The sequence below is a fragment of the Tachypleus tridentatus genome, chromosome 7 (assembly GCF_004210375.1).
Source record: "Tachypleus tridentatus isolate NWPU-2018 chromosome 7, ASM421037v1, whole genome shotgun sequence".
Lineage (NCBI taxonomy): Eukaryota > Metazoa > Arthropoda > Merostomata > Xiphosura > Limulidae > Tachypleus > Tachypleus tridentatus.
The window spans coordinates 133,549,434-133,568,932 of record NC_134831.1 but is presented as its reverse complement, the minus strand read 5'-3'; the positions used below and the strand labels follow the sequence as shown (position 1 = coordinate 133,568,932).

Here is a 19,499-nt window from a genome sequence, read left to right as displayed (position 1 = left end):
TTGTATTTGAATAAACAAAAATAATTATTTGTACAGTGATGTCGAGAAAACCCACTTGTAGAGAAAAATATATATCTAAAAACGGCTCGTTTGGGTTGAGAAAATTTTTTACGTAGAGGAGCGAATGACGATGACCGAAGATGGTCGAAACGTTGTTCGCTCCTCTACGTAAAAAAATTTTCTCAACCCAAACGAGCCGATTTTACATATAATTATTCGTACAGTTTAATATTATGTTACATAAGTATTTTTTAATTATAAAAATCCTGTAGTTAAAATTAAAATAAGACGGAGATAAAAGATTAGACACAATTCCACGAAAAATGGGAGTTCACAAAATAGACCTGAAATAAGTTTTACAAAGAAACAATACATGGGTTATTAATATTCACTTGGGCTTACAACATGATTACGATTATTTTCAATGCTGGCAACTGTTATATCAGTGTTAAATTATTAAATTTCGGTACACGAGAAATGAAATAAAACTCAGATAAAAAGGTGATTTTACGTCAGTTATACTACAAGTGATTTTTGAAAGACTTCATCATAACTAGATTAACGTTATTAACGTATTATTATCATATATGTAATTATGCATTCATTATAAATTAAACAAAAATTGAGACAAAGCTCTGAGAGGTAAAAATAACAAATATGAAAATTTGTAGAATAAATTTTATGAATGTACATGTTTGTGAACTTTGTAAAGAGTAATAATTGTATAATGCAAACGTTAAGGAGAACTGGAGCATTTCTAGAATAAATACTAATTTATTTGTTACCAAGTTCCTGGAGTCGTTATCTGTTGATATGTTACATAGATTGTGAGTTACCGAATGCTAACTTTTGCCCGACAAGGGCTTCAGTAACATGCTGGAGACTTGGTATTGTAATTCCAACCTGAATAGCAAGTTATACGATACATTAAGTAACGGCCAGGTAAACAAACCCCTGGGATGTAGTTATAGGTATCATTAATCTCGAACTACTGACCAAGCGGTATTGGAGCTAAATGACATATCAAAGACCCGTAGGATTCAACTGTAGCCATATCTAATTTCGAACTACTGACCAAACGGTGTAGGAGCTAAACGACTTATCAGAGACCCGTGAGATTCAACTATAGCCATATCTAATTTCGAACTACTGATCAAGCGATACAGAGCTTCACGGTCATATCAAATATCCCTAGAATTTGGCTATATCTTAGATCTAAGATCAACCTCTTAACAGCCTTATCTCTACTATGGCTCTGTCTGGTGTTTGAACAGGGTAATAGAATTGCTTTCAGTCTTATGACGCACCCTCAACTAAAAGTACAAATCTTATATGTACTGGCGAGCAACTGCTTGTTCGATCCCAAGAAAAAGTAGAAATTAATAGATAAATCAGTATTTATATGGAGAATTGTTAGCTTTCTTATTACACATTATCATACGTAACTTACAGGAATTTGATGAAAACGAGGTTTTATTTACATACTATGACATGTTTTTTCCACCTAATCAGTTGCTTCAGATATTATTTATCTTTGTATCGAACACCTGAAATATAACGTACGTGTTAAAACACCATATTCGAATTGTGTGTTCGGTTTCTGAATCATTAGTGCCCTAAAGGAAATGCAATTTGTTTTAATAGAATTTCATTTTTGATATCATACAAAGCCCGCATGATATTATTACATTATTATAGATATTACTGTAAGCCGTTATAAACTATAGTTACATCAAAATATTAAACAAAAGATAAAGATATAACGACATGCAACCGAATGATGTCAGGTATGTTTGTTTTTTTCTTCTACTATATCATAAAATAGTTTTTATAGTATCGCATATACGTCATACACAAGTTTAGAAAATGTATGACTTACAAGGAATTGTTTAAAAACGGTAAAATATTTTAGTACCATATGATTTTCTCGAGAATTATCATTAACCTTATGGCTAAAACAATTTTTTCCTTGAAAGTAAAACATAATGAACTATGAGGTCAGCAGAGGTTGGTATTCTAGTGGTGATGCGAATATTTTTTTAGATCATACACTAGGTTAAAAATGTATAATCCTACAGAGGATTATATAAATACTCATTTGTAATACGTTATAAAAGCTTGGGCAAAATATCAAATACGTTATCACAGTTTATATGGCAGATTCTTGGTTTCTTTCGCTGTCTTCAACACTAGTGCTACTGATGCTACAGATTTGAAGTTCTATTTCAGCAAGCTTGTTCTCTACTTCCCACTGTTGCTGAATATGTTTCCTGCTCATTGAAGCGTTCTCAGCTTCTAGTGTCAGCAGTTGTTCACGGAGACGCTTGATCTCTGACAATAACATGCCCTGATGGTATTCACGAGAGGTATTGATGCTGATAGAACTTGTATCTTCACTTCCTCCTGCAACTGGCGAAGGAACACAAAGGCGGTTCGAGTGCAATTGAGGACCGCCAAAGAACACTTGGTCTGTGCTAGTGGAACTAAGCACTGAGCACTTTGTCATTGGAGATCCATTTAGCATGTTAAAAGCCAGGGATTGGGAAAAATAGGGCGAGGTTGGGCGGAGGCAAAATAATTTGGACTGAGATATCCCTTCCAGTCCTTGTTTCTTATCTTTAGAATCACCAATGGCAAAAGAACAATTAGAAGCTGTTCTCTGAGACTCAGGAATATACATAATTGAAGGTATTGGCTCCAAGGACTCATATTGGGTAAAAGTTTTGTCATATGCTTCTCCATTATTTATTTTCCTGCTACAAGCTTTGTTAGTTGAACTGACGTCACGTGGAGGAGCAGTTACTTCGGTCATCTTTTGAGGAACTTCATCCGCTAGGAGGTATGACGTAGAAGCGGAGGAATCACGTGGATCTACTTGCATTTCTTCAAGGGAAACTCTGCCGCAGGACTCGACCATCCCAGGGGTGCTTCTACTTCTTCCCATGGCAACTAGTAAAAAAAATGTATGATTAAAGTATTCAATTAATGCATCCAATTGATTTGTTAATACTTTCAGTGTTTAGTTGGATTCGGTTAATGCTGCCTAGTTGTTAATACTTTCAGTGTTTAGTTGGATTCAGTTGATGCTGCCGAGTTGTTAATACTTTCAGTGTTTAGTTGGATTCGGTTAATGCTGCCGAGTTGTTAATACTTTCAGTGTTTAGTTGGATTCAGTAGATGCTGCCGAGTTGTTAATACTTTCAGTGTTTAGTTGGATTCGGTTAATGCTGCCGAGTTGTTAATACTTTCAGTGTTTAGTTGGATTCGGTTAATGCTGCCGAGTTGTTAATACTTTCAGTGTTTAGTTGGATTCAGTTAATGCTGCCGAGTTGTTAATACTTTCAGTGTTTAGTTGGATTCAGTCAATGCTGCCGATTTGTTAATACTTTCAGTGTTTAGTTGGATTCAGTTAATGCTGCCGATTTGTTTTTACTTTCAGTGTTTAGTTGGATTCAGTTAATGCTGCTTTCAGTGTTTGTTTTCAGTTACTTTCAGTGTTTAGCTGGATTCAGTTAATGCTGCCGAGTTGTTAGTTAATGCTTTTGTTTTATATTCAGTTAATGCTGCCGAGTTGTTAATACTTTTAGTGTTTAGTTGGATTCAGTTAATGCTGTCTATTAATTTGTTTTTACTTTCAAAATCTACCTTCTAATTTTACACTGATAGACTAGAAGGAATACAGCTAGTGAACAACACTATTGTCAATGCTCTGATTTGTTCTTTGATTGAGTAATGGGATATGATCGACAGTTTTAAAGCATGACCTCTGGTTCAAAGTGAGGAACGAGTTTTGGTGGCAACAGAGCGCGAAAGATGAACTATCAGATTTACAATCCAGACAACTCACAATTTGATCACATCCGGTCCTTACTTAACTATAGAAATGTTTGCGAGTCGTTGGTTTTTTTTTTCTTTTTGAATTTCGCGCAAAGCTACACGAGGGCTATCTGCAGTAGCCGTCCCTAATTTAGCAGTGTAAGACTAGAGGGAAGGCAGCGAGTCATCATCACCCACGGCCAGTTCTTGAGCTTATTTTTTACCAATAAATTAACCGTCACATTATAATGATCACAGGACAGAAAGGATGAGCATGTTTAGTGGGATGGGTATTCGAACCTGCAACCCTCAGATTACGAGTAGAGCGCCCAAACCAACTGGCCATGCCTGTCGGCATAAATACACAGACTGGTTGATTAATTCTTCGAAAGCTGTACAATGGGCTATCTGTGTTCTGATTCCCACTGGCACAGCGGTATGTCTGCAGACTTACACTGCTATAAACCGAGTTTCAGTACCCGGTCAGACAAAGGTAGCCTATGAAGTGGCGGTACGTGCCACTAATTAGGTGGGTTTCTTTTATCGTCACATTTATAATGCATCTTGGTCAACAAAGTGCAAAGTGCGATAACGCAAACGAATAAGATAACGATTACTAATCCGCCATGTTAACTACTGATTCACGCTTGGCCTACATAGGCCTAACAGTGCAATCCGCCATGTTAACTACTGACTCACGCTTGGCCTACATAGGCCTAACAGTGCAAAAGTAAATTCAGAGTAGGGGGGGAATAAAATAACGTTAAGCAGGATAGCTGACAATTTCTCTTTTATACAAATAAATAAACAACATACAAACATTTGAATGTATTTTGCAAAACCAAAAAGTATATATTTTTTCCCATGGTCTCTTTATTACTTATGTACTTTTGTCGTTAGTTAAGTTATACAATCTATTTCGTGCAAACCAAGTTTTAGCTCATTCATGGACATACCGCAGTAGGCAAACTTGTGCGACAATCGTAATCTGAGGGTCACAGGTTCGCATCTCCATCTCACCAAACAAACTCACCTTTTTAGCCGTGGGGGCGTTATAATGTGATGGTGAATCCCACTATTCGTTGGTAGAAGAGTAGCCCAAGAGTTGGCGGTGGGTGGTGATGACTAGCTGTCTTTCCTCTAGTCTTACACTGCTAAATTAGGGACGGCTAGCGCAGATAGCCCTGGAGTAGCTTTGCGCGAAATTCAAAAACAAACAAACAAACAAACAAACAAATAAGTTCATTGCAACTTTGTGAAGAGAATTAATTCATATAAAAATTTAACACGCAAAAAATTATAACAACAAATATACATAAAATATATAACAAACACACAATAAAAAACAAACAATGGATCTCTTTCTTTCAGCCAGTTGAAAAGTTTACTGTGATATTGAGAGATAATTTAAATTTGAGTATCTAGCTTTACTGCGAATATAAAAAAATTACCATTTCTGGTATTTGATTTGAAAGCAAAATGTAATAATATATTAAAATTAATATATCTGTTTAACTTGTAATAAGTTAAAAAAAAAATCCAATCTTATTTAACTGAATACGCAGCAACAAGATGAAAATTAAAGTTCCAGTTTTGTGTATCGTTTAAACACGAGAATACGCTAATACAACACTGTAATGGTTAAACTAATCTGAGTGTCATATATGGTGTGTCAAAATGACGAATATTGATTTTACACTTTTAATGCTATAAAACTGTTGCCACACCCATCATCAATGATGCACATCCTGGATTGAATAAAAGAAAGAAAAATATTGGTATTTTATACTTGCTGTAGTGAAGGAACGTTCGAAGTGATAACTGAATAATTTATAATTATGTGAAATAACAAGATAGTTTTTTAATAACACAATTGTTATATACTACCTTTTTTTCTTTCCATAATTATGTATATTATGTTCGAATAGCAACTGTCTTTCGTCTCAAACAAAAAAAATCTAGGTAACTAATTAGATAGTTACTTATAATGTAATTGAAAAATAACCTAAGAATAAAAGAATAAAAACACAGACATTGCTTTACTTTATGTTTTAAAACAGTTGCATTTATTTACCACGTTTATAGCTTGTGAATCACAGTGTCTTGAACCTCTATGAGGCTATTTCTTCCCCTTGTTTGTTAATTATATGTCTGATGACATTCACGATTTCATTTAGCGTTCTTTTGTTATTGAGCATATTTACAAAGTTTGTACGCTGTTAAACACAAATCAGCCTCGGCTTTGTTTTATCAGCTATTATTTTCAGTTAGAGCACAAACTGTGGTATTTAACTATCAAAAATCTGTATGTCATAAGTTGTCTCTGGTGGTGTTAACCAAGCTCGTCAAAACGAATAAACCGACGGATAGTTACAGTTTGAATATAAACATTAACTGTTTTAATCAGTTTTCATATTTAACTAGGTCAGATGCATTATCACTACCTTCTTAACCCTAAATATAAGAGAAAACAGACATGGAGTATTTTTATGAGAAATTGTCCATTTTTATTTTATTTCTCTTCCAGTACGCGTTTCCACCTATTTCAGAATATTACACATACACTTAATACACTTTTTATTACTCTTGCAGTGTTATCCTTATTTGCGATATTTTAACTTAAAAGTACGATTACATACGCTGCAAGAATTTGGTTATTCGTGTGATTTCCTGTTCTAAGCACATATTGTTTCAGTATTTGAATAATGCTTGTAAAAATAACTTGGTTTGAATTTCGCGCAAAGCTACACGAGCGTCCGCCGTCCCTAATTTAGCAGTGTAAGACTAGAGGGAAGGCAGCTAGTCATCACTACCAACCGCCAACCAAAATGTAATGTTTACGAAAAATCAAGACAGAAAAACAGATGTAATGAAACTTGGTTTGTTATGCATTCTGACACACACACTGTGTGTTGCCATGTCTTACAGTACTGACTACATTGTTAACCATCTCACAAAGTTCGTTGTTGAAAAAAAACACAACTTAACAGAGGTTATATTGTGCTTTATATTTACTACTGGATAATTTGTGAAGTTAAAATAACGCGAGAGTGGTTTCAATACTTAGTGACTGTTTAGTTATTTTACCAAGTTGGTATTCTTTGGAATACTAAACGTGTATATGCTATGGTTTATATTTTTGTCTATTAAATACGTGACGTTCAAATAAAATAAGAATGATTTGCTTGATTACTTTGGATTTCGCGCAGAGTTATTCGATGACTATCTGTGCCAGACGTCTCTAAGTGAGGCCGGTATGGCTAGGTGGTTAAGGCACACGAGTCGTAATCTGAGGGTCGCGTGTTCGAATCCCCGTCAAAGAAAACATGCTCGCCCTTTCAGATGTGGGACATTATAATATGACAGTGAATCTCACTATTCGTTTGTAAAATAGTAGCCCTAGAGTTGCCAGTAGGTGGTGTTAACTAGCTGCCTTCCTTCTAGTCTTACACTGCTAAATTAGGGACAGCTAGCGCAGATCGCTCTCGAGTAACTTTGCGGGAAATTCAAAAACAACACAAAAAACAAAGAAACTAATAAAATGTCGAAAGTTCCGCATTATAAAACAAGTCAGCTGATTATTTATCATTTTTATAGCAAAATTTAGTTTCAGTTTTGCTGCATCTACTTGCAACTGTTCAGCTTTAAATTAAAGAATTTTATTATTTACGGTCGGCTTGTTGTAAAAAAAAAAAATTATATATACTATAAAAATATTCCCTTAAAATAAAATAATTACTGTCATAAGACGTTGGCTTATTATAAAATTACAGTTATTACTTTCTCATCTCATTTTTCAGTGAAAATGCACCAAACAATTCTGATCTCTCTACTTTTGTTACACCATTCTGTGCACCAAACAATTCTGATCTCTCTACTTTTGTTACACCATTCTGTGCACCAAACAATTCTGATCTCTCTACTTTTGTTACACCATTCTGTGACAACTTATAAATATGTGAAGCTAATGATAAACCTAGTTTTGGTATCTGCAATACGCAAAATACTGCAAAATTAGGGACGGCCAGCGCAGATAGTCCTCGCATAGCTTTGCACGAAATTCAAACAAACAAACAAACGTCCCTCCGTTAGCAGTTACAGAGCAGACGGAAGGCATCTAAGTGAACACCACCAACTTTTGGGCTGTTCTTTTACCAACAAATAGTGGGATTGATCGTCATATTATATTGCCCTCACGGTAGAAATAGCAAGAATGTTTGGTGACAGAGATTCGAAATCACAATTCGCAGATACCGAATCGAGAGCACTAATCATCGTTAATGTCACGCCTAGCAAGAATGGTTTGAAAATTAGTGGCTGTTTAATTATTTTAGCAGGTTGTTAGTTTTGTGATATTTATTAAATGTGTTAACAAGCACATAGCGTACTTCCATGGTTAACAATAAACATTTCTTTTCCTACTTCTCCTGATTATAGAAGTAAGAGCTTTATTAGGTTGAATTTATCTATTTCCACATTCAACTGATACAATTATTTGTCTATATATACGAAATTCTAAAAGAATAACATCCACTTATTCTTCATCATTAAAATATCTAATCAAACTTTTCCTTAAACGTTTTTTTATACTCAGTCAAATACTGGTAAATTTGCACGAGATAAAACCTTTTACTGACGAAACCACGATTTAAATAAACGAGATATTTGTGGGATGTACAATTGCCTTTGTTTACCTCAACTCACTTAGCGTGTGATATTTTGTAGAGTGTTGCTAACGAGAATAAACAAGTAACATGGTTTTGTGTCTCGTTCTAAGATATAGAAAACTCTCTGTAAGAAAACAAAACGAAGCGAAAACAAATTACTTACTCTTTCTGAGAGGATCCTTTCTGTATTTTTCTAACCTTTTAACAGCGATGGCTTCCAGTCTGACCCGAGCTGCTGGATAGTCTTTGAGAACGTCCCACATATCGTGTTTGTATAGGCAGAAAAGGTCCGAATAACCGACGGAGCGTACCGAAGCCGTCCTGCGATTTCCAGCTGTGCCCATGTTCAGAATACTTATTTCACCAAAGTAACTTCCCGCACGAAGTGTAGCCAGTACCGTTTTGCCGTTGTCCGTGACAACCTCAAGTCTTCCATGGTTGACAATAAACATTTCTTTTCCTACTTCTCCTGATCATAGAAGTAAGAGTTTTATTAGGTTGATTTGTCAAACTTAACCGATGAATTTATCTAGCTATCTCCACACTCAACTGATACAATTATTTGTCTATCTATCGCCTTCCAGCAGCACAACGATATATCTGCTGACTTAACATGGTGAAAACGGGGTTTCGATACCCGTGATGGATAGAGAACAATCAGCCCATTCTGTAGCGTTGTGCTTATCTTTAAATAATAATTGTAAGGAAATAAATACTTTAAAAAACTCCCCCTGTAGAACGGGTTTCCCTGTATTGTATTATAAGACGTAGTGCGTCTCTGTTGATTCACCAGGCTATTCCTATGGGGTTTTTAATCAAACTGATGTTACAAGGACTTTTCTACAACGTTACCACCTGTTTTATTTACCATGTTGATATAAAATTATTGTGTTCTGCTGTAAAGATGAAATGAAATATTTGTGTATATAAGCAAAACAACCCAAGACATTCGTCATCTCTCAGTTAATAGTAAATAATTAATTTACATTGTGATTTTAAAATAAAAATAAATTACTTTTAGTTAATCACTTATTACGACTTACCTTTCCGACATATGTAGTCTCCTGGACTGAATAGCACGGGTCTTAATCTCAACACCAGCTCGCAGAGAAACCCTGCCTCTGTATTCTGAAAGATTTCCACACGTTTAAGCGTATCTAAATGCACGTGAATGGCTATTTCAGCTTTAAGTTTGTCTGGAAGGCAACCAACAGACCTCTCTTCGTCGGACGACTTTTGTGTCATCCATAAATAGTCGAACCACTTGATTACTTTATTTTGAAGGTGGTCAGGAACTCTGCGCATGCGCATGTAGATTTTGACTGCATCCAGTTTGGCTGGAAAAAATAATGAAATCGGAATAATTTTCATAGATGTGAACTGAACTACTGTTTTAACTTAGAAGACGAAATAGTATGGGGTAAGATTATGATGTTCAAACAAGTTGTGAACAACTTTTCCATTAACGATATTTTGTGTCTTCGTATTATTAACTGGGGTTTAAAAGTATTTTATATCAATTAAAACATGACACATTTCGGTATATAAACATCCTGGTTTTCATATTTGCAACGCAAAAATATATACTTAGAAGACGAAATAGTATGGGGTAAGATTATTATGTCTTTCTAACTAACATTCTTAAATATAAAGAACAAAATGAATGTATACATCTATATATTTTTGCGAATACATTATCGAAATATATTAACGAAAATATTATCCTAAAAGATAGAAAGCTGAATAGATAAAATAATTTTAAATAACACACACACACAAACACACACAAAGAGTTACTGAGAGAAACAACAGAATGTAAATGTGACAGGAACAATTTTATTGAAAGAAATAATAGAGCCCCTAAAGAGAAATTGTCAAATGTAAGGATCACCCGTTCAGCTCCTGTGTGGAATTAGTTTACAATCTATATCTACTGAATTATCAGATGTCATTCAGTCAAGGAAAGCATTCATTTATGAAGACTTCTTACTGCTTTTAAGAAAGATCGGTTAATGTTCAAAATTACTTGAAAGAGAGTTTGATGTACGTTCACTAAATTGCCAATTTCCTATAACTAGATGACCAATATTATTCTAACGCTTGTCCGGCCTTACGTTATTAAAGCTAATAACTTTGAACATAATGTATTAAAGAATAACGAAAACAACTTTATACGAGCTGGATAAGGTTTAGGTTAGATTTTACTAGCATCGAAATTGTAACTCATTTTATCTCATCGAAAAATGTTGCAAGTACCTTCAGTGAAAACGTGATAGGTTAACGACGTCAGTGATACGTATATTTCTGTAATAAGCATGTATCGACGTCATTTTGTGTCAGTGTATGATCACCATATTATCCTGCAGTTATTAGAATTTTGAGTTTTCTATTTTCCAAAATGAGACCAAACATAAAACCAAAACATTTTATAACGAGGAAGTCATTACTTGTTCAAGCCGACCACTTGGTAGAAGAGTCTGAGATAGAATTAGAGAAGAAGAAAGCCAGTTTCTGAAAGCACAACATTATGTAACAACATTTTTACTTTTTCTAATTCCTGGGCAGAAAGTGTTATTTTCCAATTGCTTATGGCTAAAGTAAATCGAAAATACCTATTTTTCTCTTGAAACTTTGCTTTTGTGACCAAGGTAATGACATTTTCAAATTTACCCATTTTCTAGAACATTCAAGGTAGATTCAGTGTTAAGTAGCTGATAGAGAATTTTCTCGAATTTACAAGAATTTTCAAGAACTTTCTATAATGTTGTAGAACTTACAAGAATTTTCTAGACTGTTCTAGAAGTTTTCCCCTGGCTCATTTGGTGCACCTCAAAGAGGAATACAACAGCTTCAATACCTTGCTAGAAGTCTTGAAGTATGATGAGTATGGTTGGGAGGGTATCGGAGATTTCAAAATGGTGGCATTCCTGATGGGTTTCCAAGGAGGCTTTACCAAGTTTCCCTGTTATCTTTGTCTTTGGGACAGCAAGGATACCACAGTGTACTACAACATGAAGCACTGGCCACAACGGACCGAGGTCTCTGAGGGGAGGCACTATGTCAGGTTTGAGCCACTAGTGGACCTCCAGAAGGTGTTGCTCTCACCATTGAATATAAAATATGGTCTTATGAAACAGTTTGTTACAACTCTTGTTAAGGGGTATGTTGCATTCAAGTACCTTCAAGACTTCTTCCCTAAGCTGTCGGACAGGTCAAAGCTGATGTCTTTTTTGGACCACAAATAAAGAAGATCCTGAAGTACACAGACTTCCCCAAAAAGCTCAGTAGGAAGGAAAAAAAGCTTGGGACAGTTTTGTTGCAGTGGTTTGGGGCTTCTTGGGCAATCACAAAACACAAAATTATATGGAACTGGTTGAGGCTCTTGTGAATAACTACGGCAAAATGGGCTGCAGGATGTCCCTGAAAGTCCATATCTTTGATGCTCATCTTGATAAATTCAAAGAGAACATGAGAGCATACTCAGAGGAGCAAGGCGAGCGCTTCCACCAAGATATACTGGACTTTGAACACTGTTACCCAGGAGCGTATAACGAAAACATGATGGAAGATTATATTTGAGGACTAATACGTGAAAATGACTTATATTACAGTCGCAAATCTCGAGAAACTACTCACTTCTAAACATTTTTGTATAGCTTTAGTACAAATACATGAAAATCTTGATTCATACGTTGTTTAATTCAAACCTTATATAAATGAAAATGTGTAAATTTGGCCGTTTTACATTGTAAATAGGTTTATTTCTAAATTTCATTATGCAGGTCACAAAAACAAAGTTTGACGGGAATAATGGCCATTTTCTGTACTTTTACAACACAAGCAATTAACACTTCTACGAAAAGACGTTTCTAGTCCTGATTTCTCCAAGCCCGTTCCCCTGGCTGTGGTTTCGCTAGATAGTAGATAGAGACAGTAGGAATCTCGTTAATCCATTCATTAATTGATTTAAATGGCAATTTCATTTAAATACAAAATTATTAGCCTAATATTAATAACCTTTTAAGTTGCTCTGGGGCCTATTAGGCCCCACTTTTCGTAGGAGTGTTAATAAATAACACATACTATACAGGAATAAAATTTGTGTTACATAGTGTAATATATAGTAGATAAGTTCTTCAGAGTTTCTATTTCTGTGTGCTTAATTCGATTCTTAATTTTCTCTGGTTGGTTTGTTTGTTTGTTTTGAATTTCACGCAAAGGTACACGAGGGATATCTGCGCTAGCCGTCCCTAATTTAGCGGTGTAAGATTAGAGGTAAGGCAACTAGTCATCACCAACCACCCCAAATTTTGGGCTACTTTTTTACCAACGAATAGTGGGACTGACCGTTATATTATAACGCCCCCACGGTTGAAAGAGTGAACATGTTTCGTGTGACAGGAATTCACTGTTTCGTAACTGATACTTAAATTAAAACGAGAAATAACATTCTTTTTCTCTTATTCACCTACACTTAGAGATAAGTGTTGAGCCCAGTACAACTGTCCAGGTATAGACAGCTATATGAGTGTCATACTCAGGTTCGCTGATTTCCGAGAGAAAGTTCGGAAAATATTAAGCATCAAAATCATTTTGAATACGAATAACAAAATATAAGAAACAAACACAAGTGGATGAATAAACACAATCTTCACATTAACGCTGAGGTTTTAACTGGTATCAACCAACTTATATATTCATTTTTATAACTTCTCTAACTACTAGAGCCATCGAGAACATATCTACACAAGAGGAAGAAAAGAGCAGTAATAACATTGTTATACTTTTGAGTCAGACCAAAGATACATTTTGCTATCTCACAGTCCTAGACTACCCTTCGCAACAAAAATTCCCATTATACATTTAAAGGAGATAAACTCCAAAACCAACTTGTAAAACTCTCTGGATCATCCCTTAAATTGAGTACAATCATACTCTAGGAGGATATGACAAAGAACCAGGGTCAAGCAAGTATGAGCTTTTGTAAAACAAACTTCCTCAAACTAAAAGATAGACAATCTTCGTATATCCCAATTATAAGGAAGCCAATAACTACGTGTAGAACACCTTCAAAAATTTACCAGAATATACATAAGTAAAGATTATGTTTTTTCAGAATATGAAAGGGCGAACTAAAGGTTTATTTTTCAAACACTAAATGAGAAAAATAGTTAATTCCATTATTTAAAGTGTCAAATATTAATTATATTCTGAAAACAAAATGAAGTGAAGAAGGCCTTGATATTTTTCAACTAAATCTTTTGTTGCAAGGTAGAATTGGAAATGATTTGACCTTACCAACCTTAATATAGTTAATAATTTGACATTCTTGACTCTGATTTTTGACACAACATACAGATACCAGATTAGATGGTTTTTAAAACTTGTACGTTCATAGACAGCCTTAAAAAAATCCCAACCTTTATTGGTTGGATGTGTGTGTTTTTTATAGCAAATCCACATCAGGCTATTTGCTGAGTCCACCGAGGGGAATTGAGCCCCTGATTTTAGTGTTGTAAATCTTTAGACCTACTGCTGTACCGGCGATGGACTTATTGGTTTGAAAATTATCAATTTCTTCGAAAACCTTTGTAAAGTTCTGACCTTCACACATTCCATAATCCAACCATCATTTCGAGGTAACATGACCAGTCGGTTAAAGTGATCAGTTCGCAATCTGCAGGTGACAGGATCAAATTTTTATCACCGTATATACTTGTCCGTTCAGCTGTGAGAGCGTTTTAATTCGACAGGCAATCCCACTATTAATTAGTAACAGAACATCGCAAGAGTTGGCAGTAGGTGGGTAATGCCTTTCGTCTAGCTTATCACTGCTAAATTAGAGACGCCTAGCGCATATATACCTCTAGTAGCTTTAGGTGAAATTAAAAGTAAACAAAAAATTGACTTATTGGAAAAACAAATCTGATATAGCTGGAGCTTATCCTGTCTTTTCCAAATCTCAAACTTGTAGCTTCCTGTTCTGTCATCTTCAAAATAGAGCACAAAGAAATAAAAGGCCTTTATCTTATCTATCCTTATAGATTACCTTCAATAAGGTCACCATTTGCTTCTCCTTTTTAAAGATAAAATAATTCATCCTCAACTGTTCATATAAGATAACCATTCCATCCCCGGGATCAACTTTGTCATTCTCCTCTGAATCATCTACAATAAATAATTATCCTTTCTCAGATAAGGATACCAAAATTGTACTCAGTAATTTAAGTGAAGCCTAACAAGTGTTTTGACTAACAGTAAATTAAACTACAAACGTATCTTTAAACAAACTAACCATAATTTTAATAATAAAGTTCTAACTCGGTATATCGAGGGACCTGTCCACCACTGCGCCTATATATAATAAATATAATCATATTATTAAGAATTACCATCTATAATAAATATCAGTCATAGTATTGAGTAGATTACTGTCTATAATAAATATCAGTCATAGAATTGATTAGATTACTCTCTATAATAAATATCAGTAATAGTATTGAGTAGGCTATTCTCTATAACAAATATTATTCATAGTATTGAGTTGAGGCCCGGCATGGCCAAACGTGTTAAGGCGTGCGATTCGTAATCTGAGGGTCACAGGTTCCAATCCTCGTCGCGCCAAACATACTCGCCCTTTCAGACGTGGGAGCATAATAATGTGACGGTCAATCCCACTATTCGTTGGTAAAAGAGTAGCCCAAGAGTTGGCGGTGGGTGGTGATGACTAGCTGCCTTCCCTCTAGTCTTACACTACTAAATTAGGGACGGCTAGCACAGATAGCCCTCGAGTAGCTTTATGCGAAATTCAAACACAAACAAACAAACAGTACTGAGTCGGTTACTATCTATAATAAATATCAGTCACAATATTGAGTAGATTACCGTCTATAATAAATATCAGTCATAGTATTGAATAGATTACTATCTATAATAAATATTAGTCATAGTATTGAGTAAATTACTGTCTATAATAAATATCAGTCATGATATTGAGTAGGTTACTATCTATAATTAATATCAGTTAGAGTATTGAATAGATTACTGTCTATAATAAATATGAGTCATAGAATTGAGTAGATTACTCTTTATAATAAATATCAGTCATAGTATTGAGTAGGTTACAATCTACAATAAATATCGGTGAGAGTATTGAGTATATTACTATCTTTTATAAATATCAGTCATAACACTGAGAAGGTTACTGTCTGTTATAAATGTCAGTCCTTGTATTAAAAAGTTTACTATCTATAATAAATATCAGTCATAGTATTGAATAGATTACTATCTATAATAAATATCAGTCATAGTATTGAGTAGATTACTATCGATAATAAATATCAATCATAGTATTGAGTAGATTACTGTTTATAATAAATATCAGTATTAGTATTGAGTAGATTACTGTATATTAAATATCAGTCATAGTATTGAGTAGGTTACTATCTATAATAAATACCAGTCATAGTATTGAGTAGATTACTCTCTATATTAAATATCAGTTATGGTATTGAGTATGTTACTCTCTATAATAAATATAAGTCATAGTATTGAGTAGGTTTCTATCTGTGTCATAAATATCGGTCATGGTATAGAGTAGATTACTGTCTATATTAAATATGAGTCATAGTATTGAGTAGATTACTCTTTATAAAAATTATCAGTCATGGTATTGAGTAGATTACTGTCTATAATAAATAATAGTTATAGTATTGAGTAGGTTACTTAGTATTATAAATGTCAGTCATAGTATTCCGTACATTACTATCTATAATAAATATTAGTCATAGTACTGAGTAGTTTACTATTTATAATAAATATCATTCCTAGTATTTGGTAGATTACTGTCTATCATAAATATTAGTCATTCTATTGAGTAGATTACTATCGATAATAAATATTAGTCATAGTACTGAGTAGTTTACTATTTATAATAAATATCATTCCTAGTATTTGGTAGATTACTGTCTATCATAAATATTAGTCATTCTATTGAGTAGATTACTATCGATAATAAATATCAGTCATAGTATTGAGTAAATTACTGTCTTTTATAAATTTCAGTCATAATAATGAGTAGGTTACGCTCTAGAATAAATATCAGTAATAGTATTGAGTAGGTTACTATCTATAATAAATGTCGGTTATAGAATTGAGTAGGTTACTATTTATAATAAATATCAGTCATAGTATTGAGTAGATTACTCTCTAGAATAAAATCAGTCATGGTATTGAGCAGGTTACTATCTATAATAAATGTTGTACATAGTATCGAGTAGGTTATTCTCTATAATAAATATCAGTCATAGTATTGAATAGGTTAGTCTCTATGATAAATATCAGTCATAGTATTGAGCAGGTTACTATCTATAATAAATATCAGTCATAGTATTGAGCAGGTTACTATCTATAATAAATATCAATCATAGTATTGAGAAGGTTACTCTCTACTATAAATATTAGTCACAGTATTGAATAGATTACTATCTATAATAAATAGTAGTCATAGTACTGATTAGATTACTATCTATAATAAACATCAATCATAGTATTGAGTAGATTTCTATCTATAATAAATATTAGTGATAGTATTGAGTAGATTACTATCGATAATAAATATTAGTCATACTAATCAGTAGGTTACTATCTATAATAAATATCAGTGATGGTATTGAGTAGATTACTGTCTCTATTAAATAGGAGTCATAGTATTGAGTAGATTACTCTTTATAACAATTATCAGTCATAGTATTGAGTAGATTACTGTTTATAATAAATATCAGTATTAGTATTGAGAATATTACTGTGTATTAAATATCAGTCATAGTATTGAGTAGATTACTCTCTATAATAAATATCAGTCATGGTATTTAGTAGGTTACTATCTATAATAAATGTCAGTCATAGTATTAAGAAGATTACTGAATTATAAATGTCAGTCATCGTATTGATTAGACTACTATCTATAATAAATATTTGTCATAGTACTGAGTAGTTTACTATTTATAATAAATATCAGTCCTAGTATTTGGTAGATTACTGTCTATGATAAATATCAGTCATTCTCTTGAGTAGATTACTATCGATAATAAATATCAGTCATAGTATTGAATAGGTTACTGTCTTTATAATAAATATCAGTCATAGTATTGAATAGGTTACACTCTAGAATAAACATCAGTCATAGTAGTGAGTAGGTTACTATCTATAATAAATGTCGGTCATAGTATTGAGTAGGTTACTCTCTATAATAAATATTAGTCATAGTACTGAGTAGATTACTATTTATAATAAATATCAGTCCTAGTATTTGGTAGATTACTGTCTATAATAAATATCAGGTATAGTATTGAGTAGATTACTGTGTATTAAGTATCAATCATTGTATTGAATAGATTTTTATCTATAATAAATATCAGTCATAATATTGAGTAGATTACTATGGATAGTAAATATTAGTCATAGTACTGAATATATTAATATTTATAATGAATATTAGTCATAGTGGTGATTAGATTACTATCTATAATAAATATCAGTCATGGTATTGAGTATGTTACTCGTTATAATAAATATCAGTCATAGTATTGAGTAGATAACTATCTATAATAAATATTAGTCATGTGTACTGAGTAGATTACTATTTATAAAAATTATCAGTTATAGTATTGAGAAGATTACTGTCTATAATAAATATCATTCCTGGTATTGAGTAGCTTACTATCTATAATAAATATCAGTCATAATATTGAGTATATTACTCTCTATAAAAAATATCAGTCATAGTGTTGAGTAGATTACAATCTACAATAAATATCAGTGATAGTATTGAGTATATTACTGACTTTTATAAATATCAGTCATAATATTGAGTAGATTACTGTATATTAAATATCACTGATAGTATTGAGTAGGTTTCTATCTATAATAAATATCAGTCATAGTATTGAGTAGATTTCTCTTTATAATAAACATCAGTCATGGTATTGAGTAGGTTACTATCTATAATAAAATCAGTCATGGTATTGAGTAGATTACTCTCTATAATAAATATCAGTCATGGTATTGAGTATGTTACTCTCTATAATAAATATCAGTCATAGTATTGAGTAGATTACTATCGATAATAAATATTAGTCATAGTGTTGAGTAGATTACTGTTTATAATAAATATCATTAATAGTATTGAGTAGATTACTGTATATTAAATATTAGTGATAGTATTGAGTAGGTTTCTATCTATAATAAAATCAGTCATAGTATTGAGTAGATTACTCTCTACAATAAATATCAGTCATGGTATTGAGTATGTTACTCTCTATAATAAATATCAGTCATAGTATTGAGTAGGTTACTATTTCTGATAAATATCGGTCATGGTATTGAGTAGATTACTGTCTATATTAAATAGGAGTCATAGTATTGAGTAGATTACTGTCTATAATAAATATCAGTCATAGTATTAAGTAGGTTATTTAGTATTATAAATGACAGTCATAGTATTGAGTACCTTACTATCTATAATAAAGATCAGTCATAGTAATGAGTAGATTACTATTTATAATAAATATCAGTCCTAGTATTTGGTAGATTACTGTCTATAATAAATATCAGTCATAGTATTGAGTAAATTACGATCTAGAATAAATATCAGTCATAGTTTTGAGTAGGTTACCCTCTAGAATAAACATCAGTCATAGTAGTGAGTAGGTTACTATCTATAATAAATGTCAGTCATAGTATTGAGTAGGTTACTCTGTATTATAAATGTCAGTCATAATATTGAATAGATTACTATCTAAAATAAATATTAGTCATAGTACTGAGTAGGTTACTATTTATAATAAATATCATTCCTCGTATTTGGTAGATTACTGTCTATAATAAATATCAGTCATAGTATTGAGTAGATTACTATCGATAATAGATATTAGTCATAGTATTGAATATATTACTATTTATAACAAATATTAGTCATAGTGGTGAATAGATTACTATCTATAATAAATATTAGTC

At 32.9% G+C, this 19,499-nt stretch overlaps 1 protein-coding gene across 1 annotated transcript in view; it reads right to left on the bottom strand.

Moving 5' to 3' along the window:
• Positions 1 to 616: 616 nt before the first annotated feature.
• LOC143256638 (cyclic nucleotide-gated cation channel subunit A-like) overlaps positions 617 to 19,499 on the bottom strand; it is a 91,060-nt gene continuing 72,177 nt past the window's right edge. The window contains exons 2-4 of the mRNA XM_076514113.1: positions 9,527 to 9,820; positions 8,647 to 8,952; positions 617 to 2,949 (exon numbers count right to left, since the gene is read on the bottom strand). Coding sequence (XP_076370228.1) covers positions 2,150 to 2,949; positions 8,647 to 8,952; positions 9,527 to 9,820 — 1,400 coding nt within the window. The 3' untranslated portion in view covers positions 617 to 2,149. The remainder of the gene's footprint in view (positions 2,950 to 8,646; positions 8,953 to 9,526; positions 9,821 to 19,499) is intronic.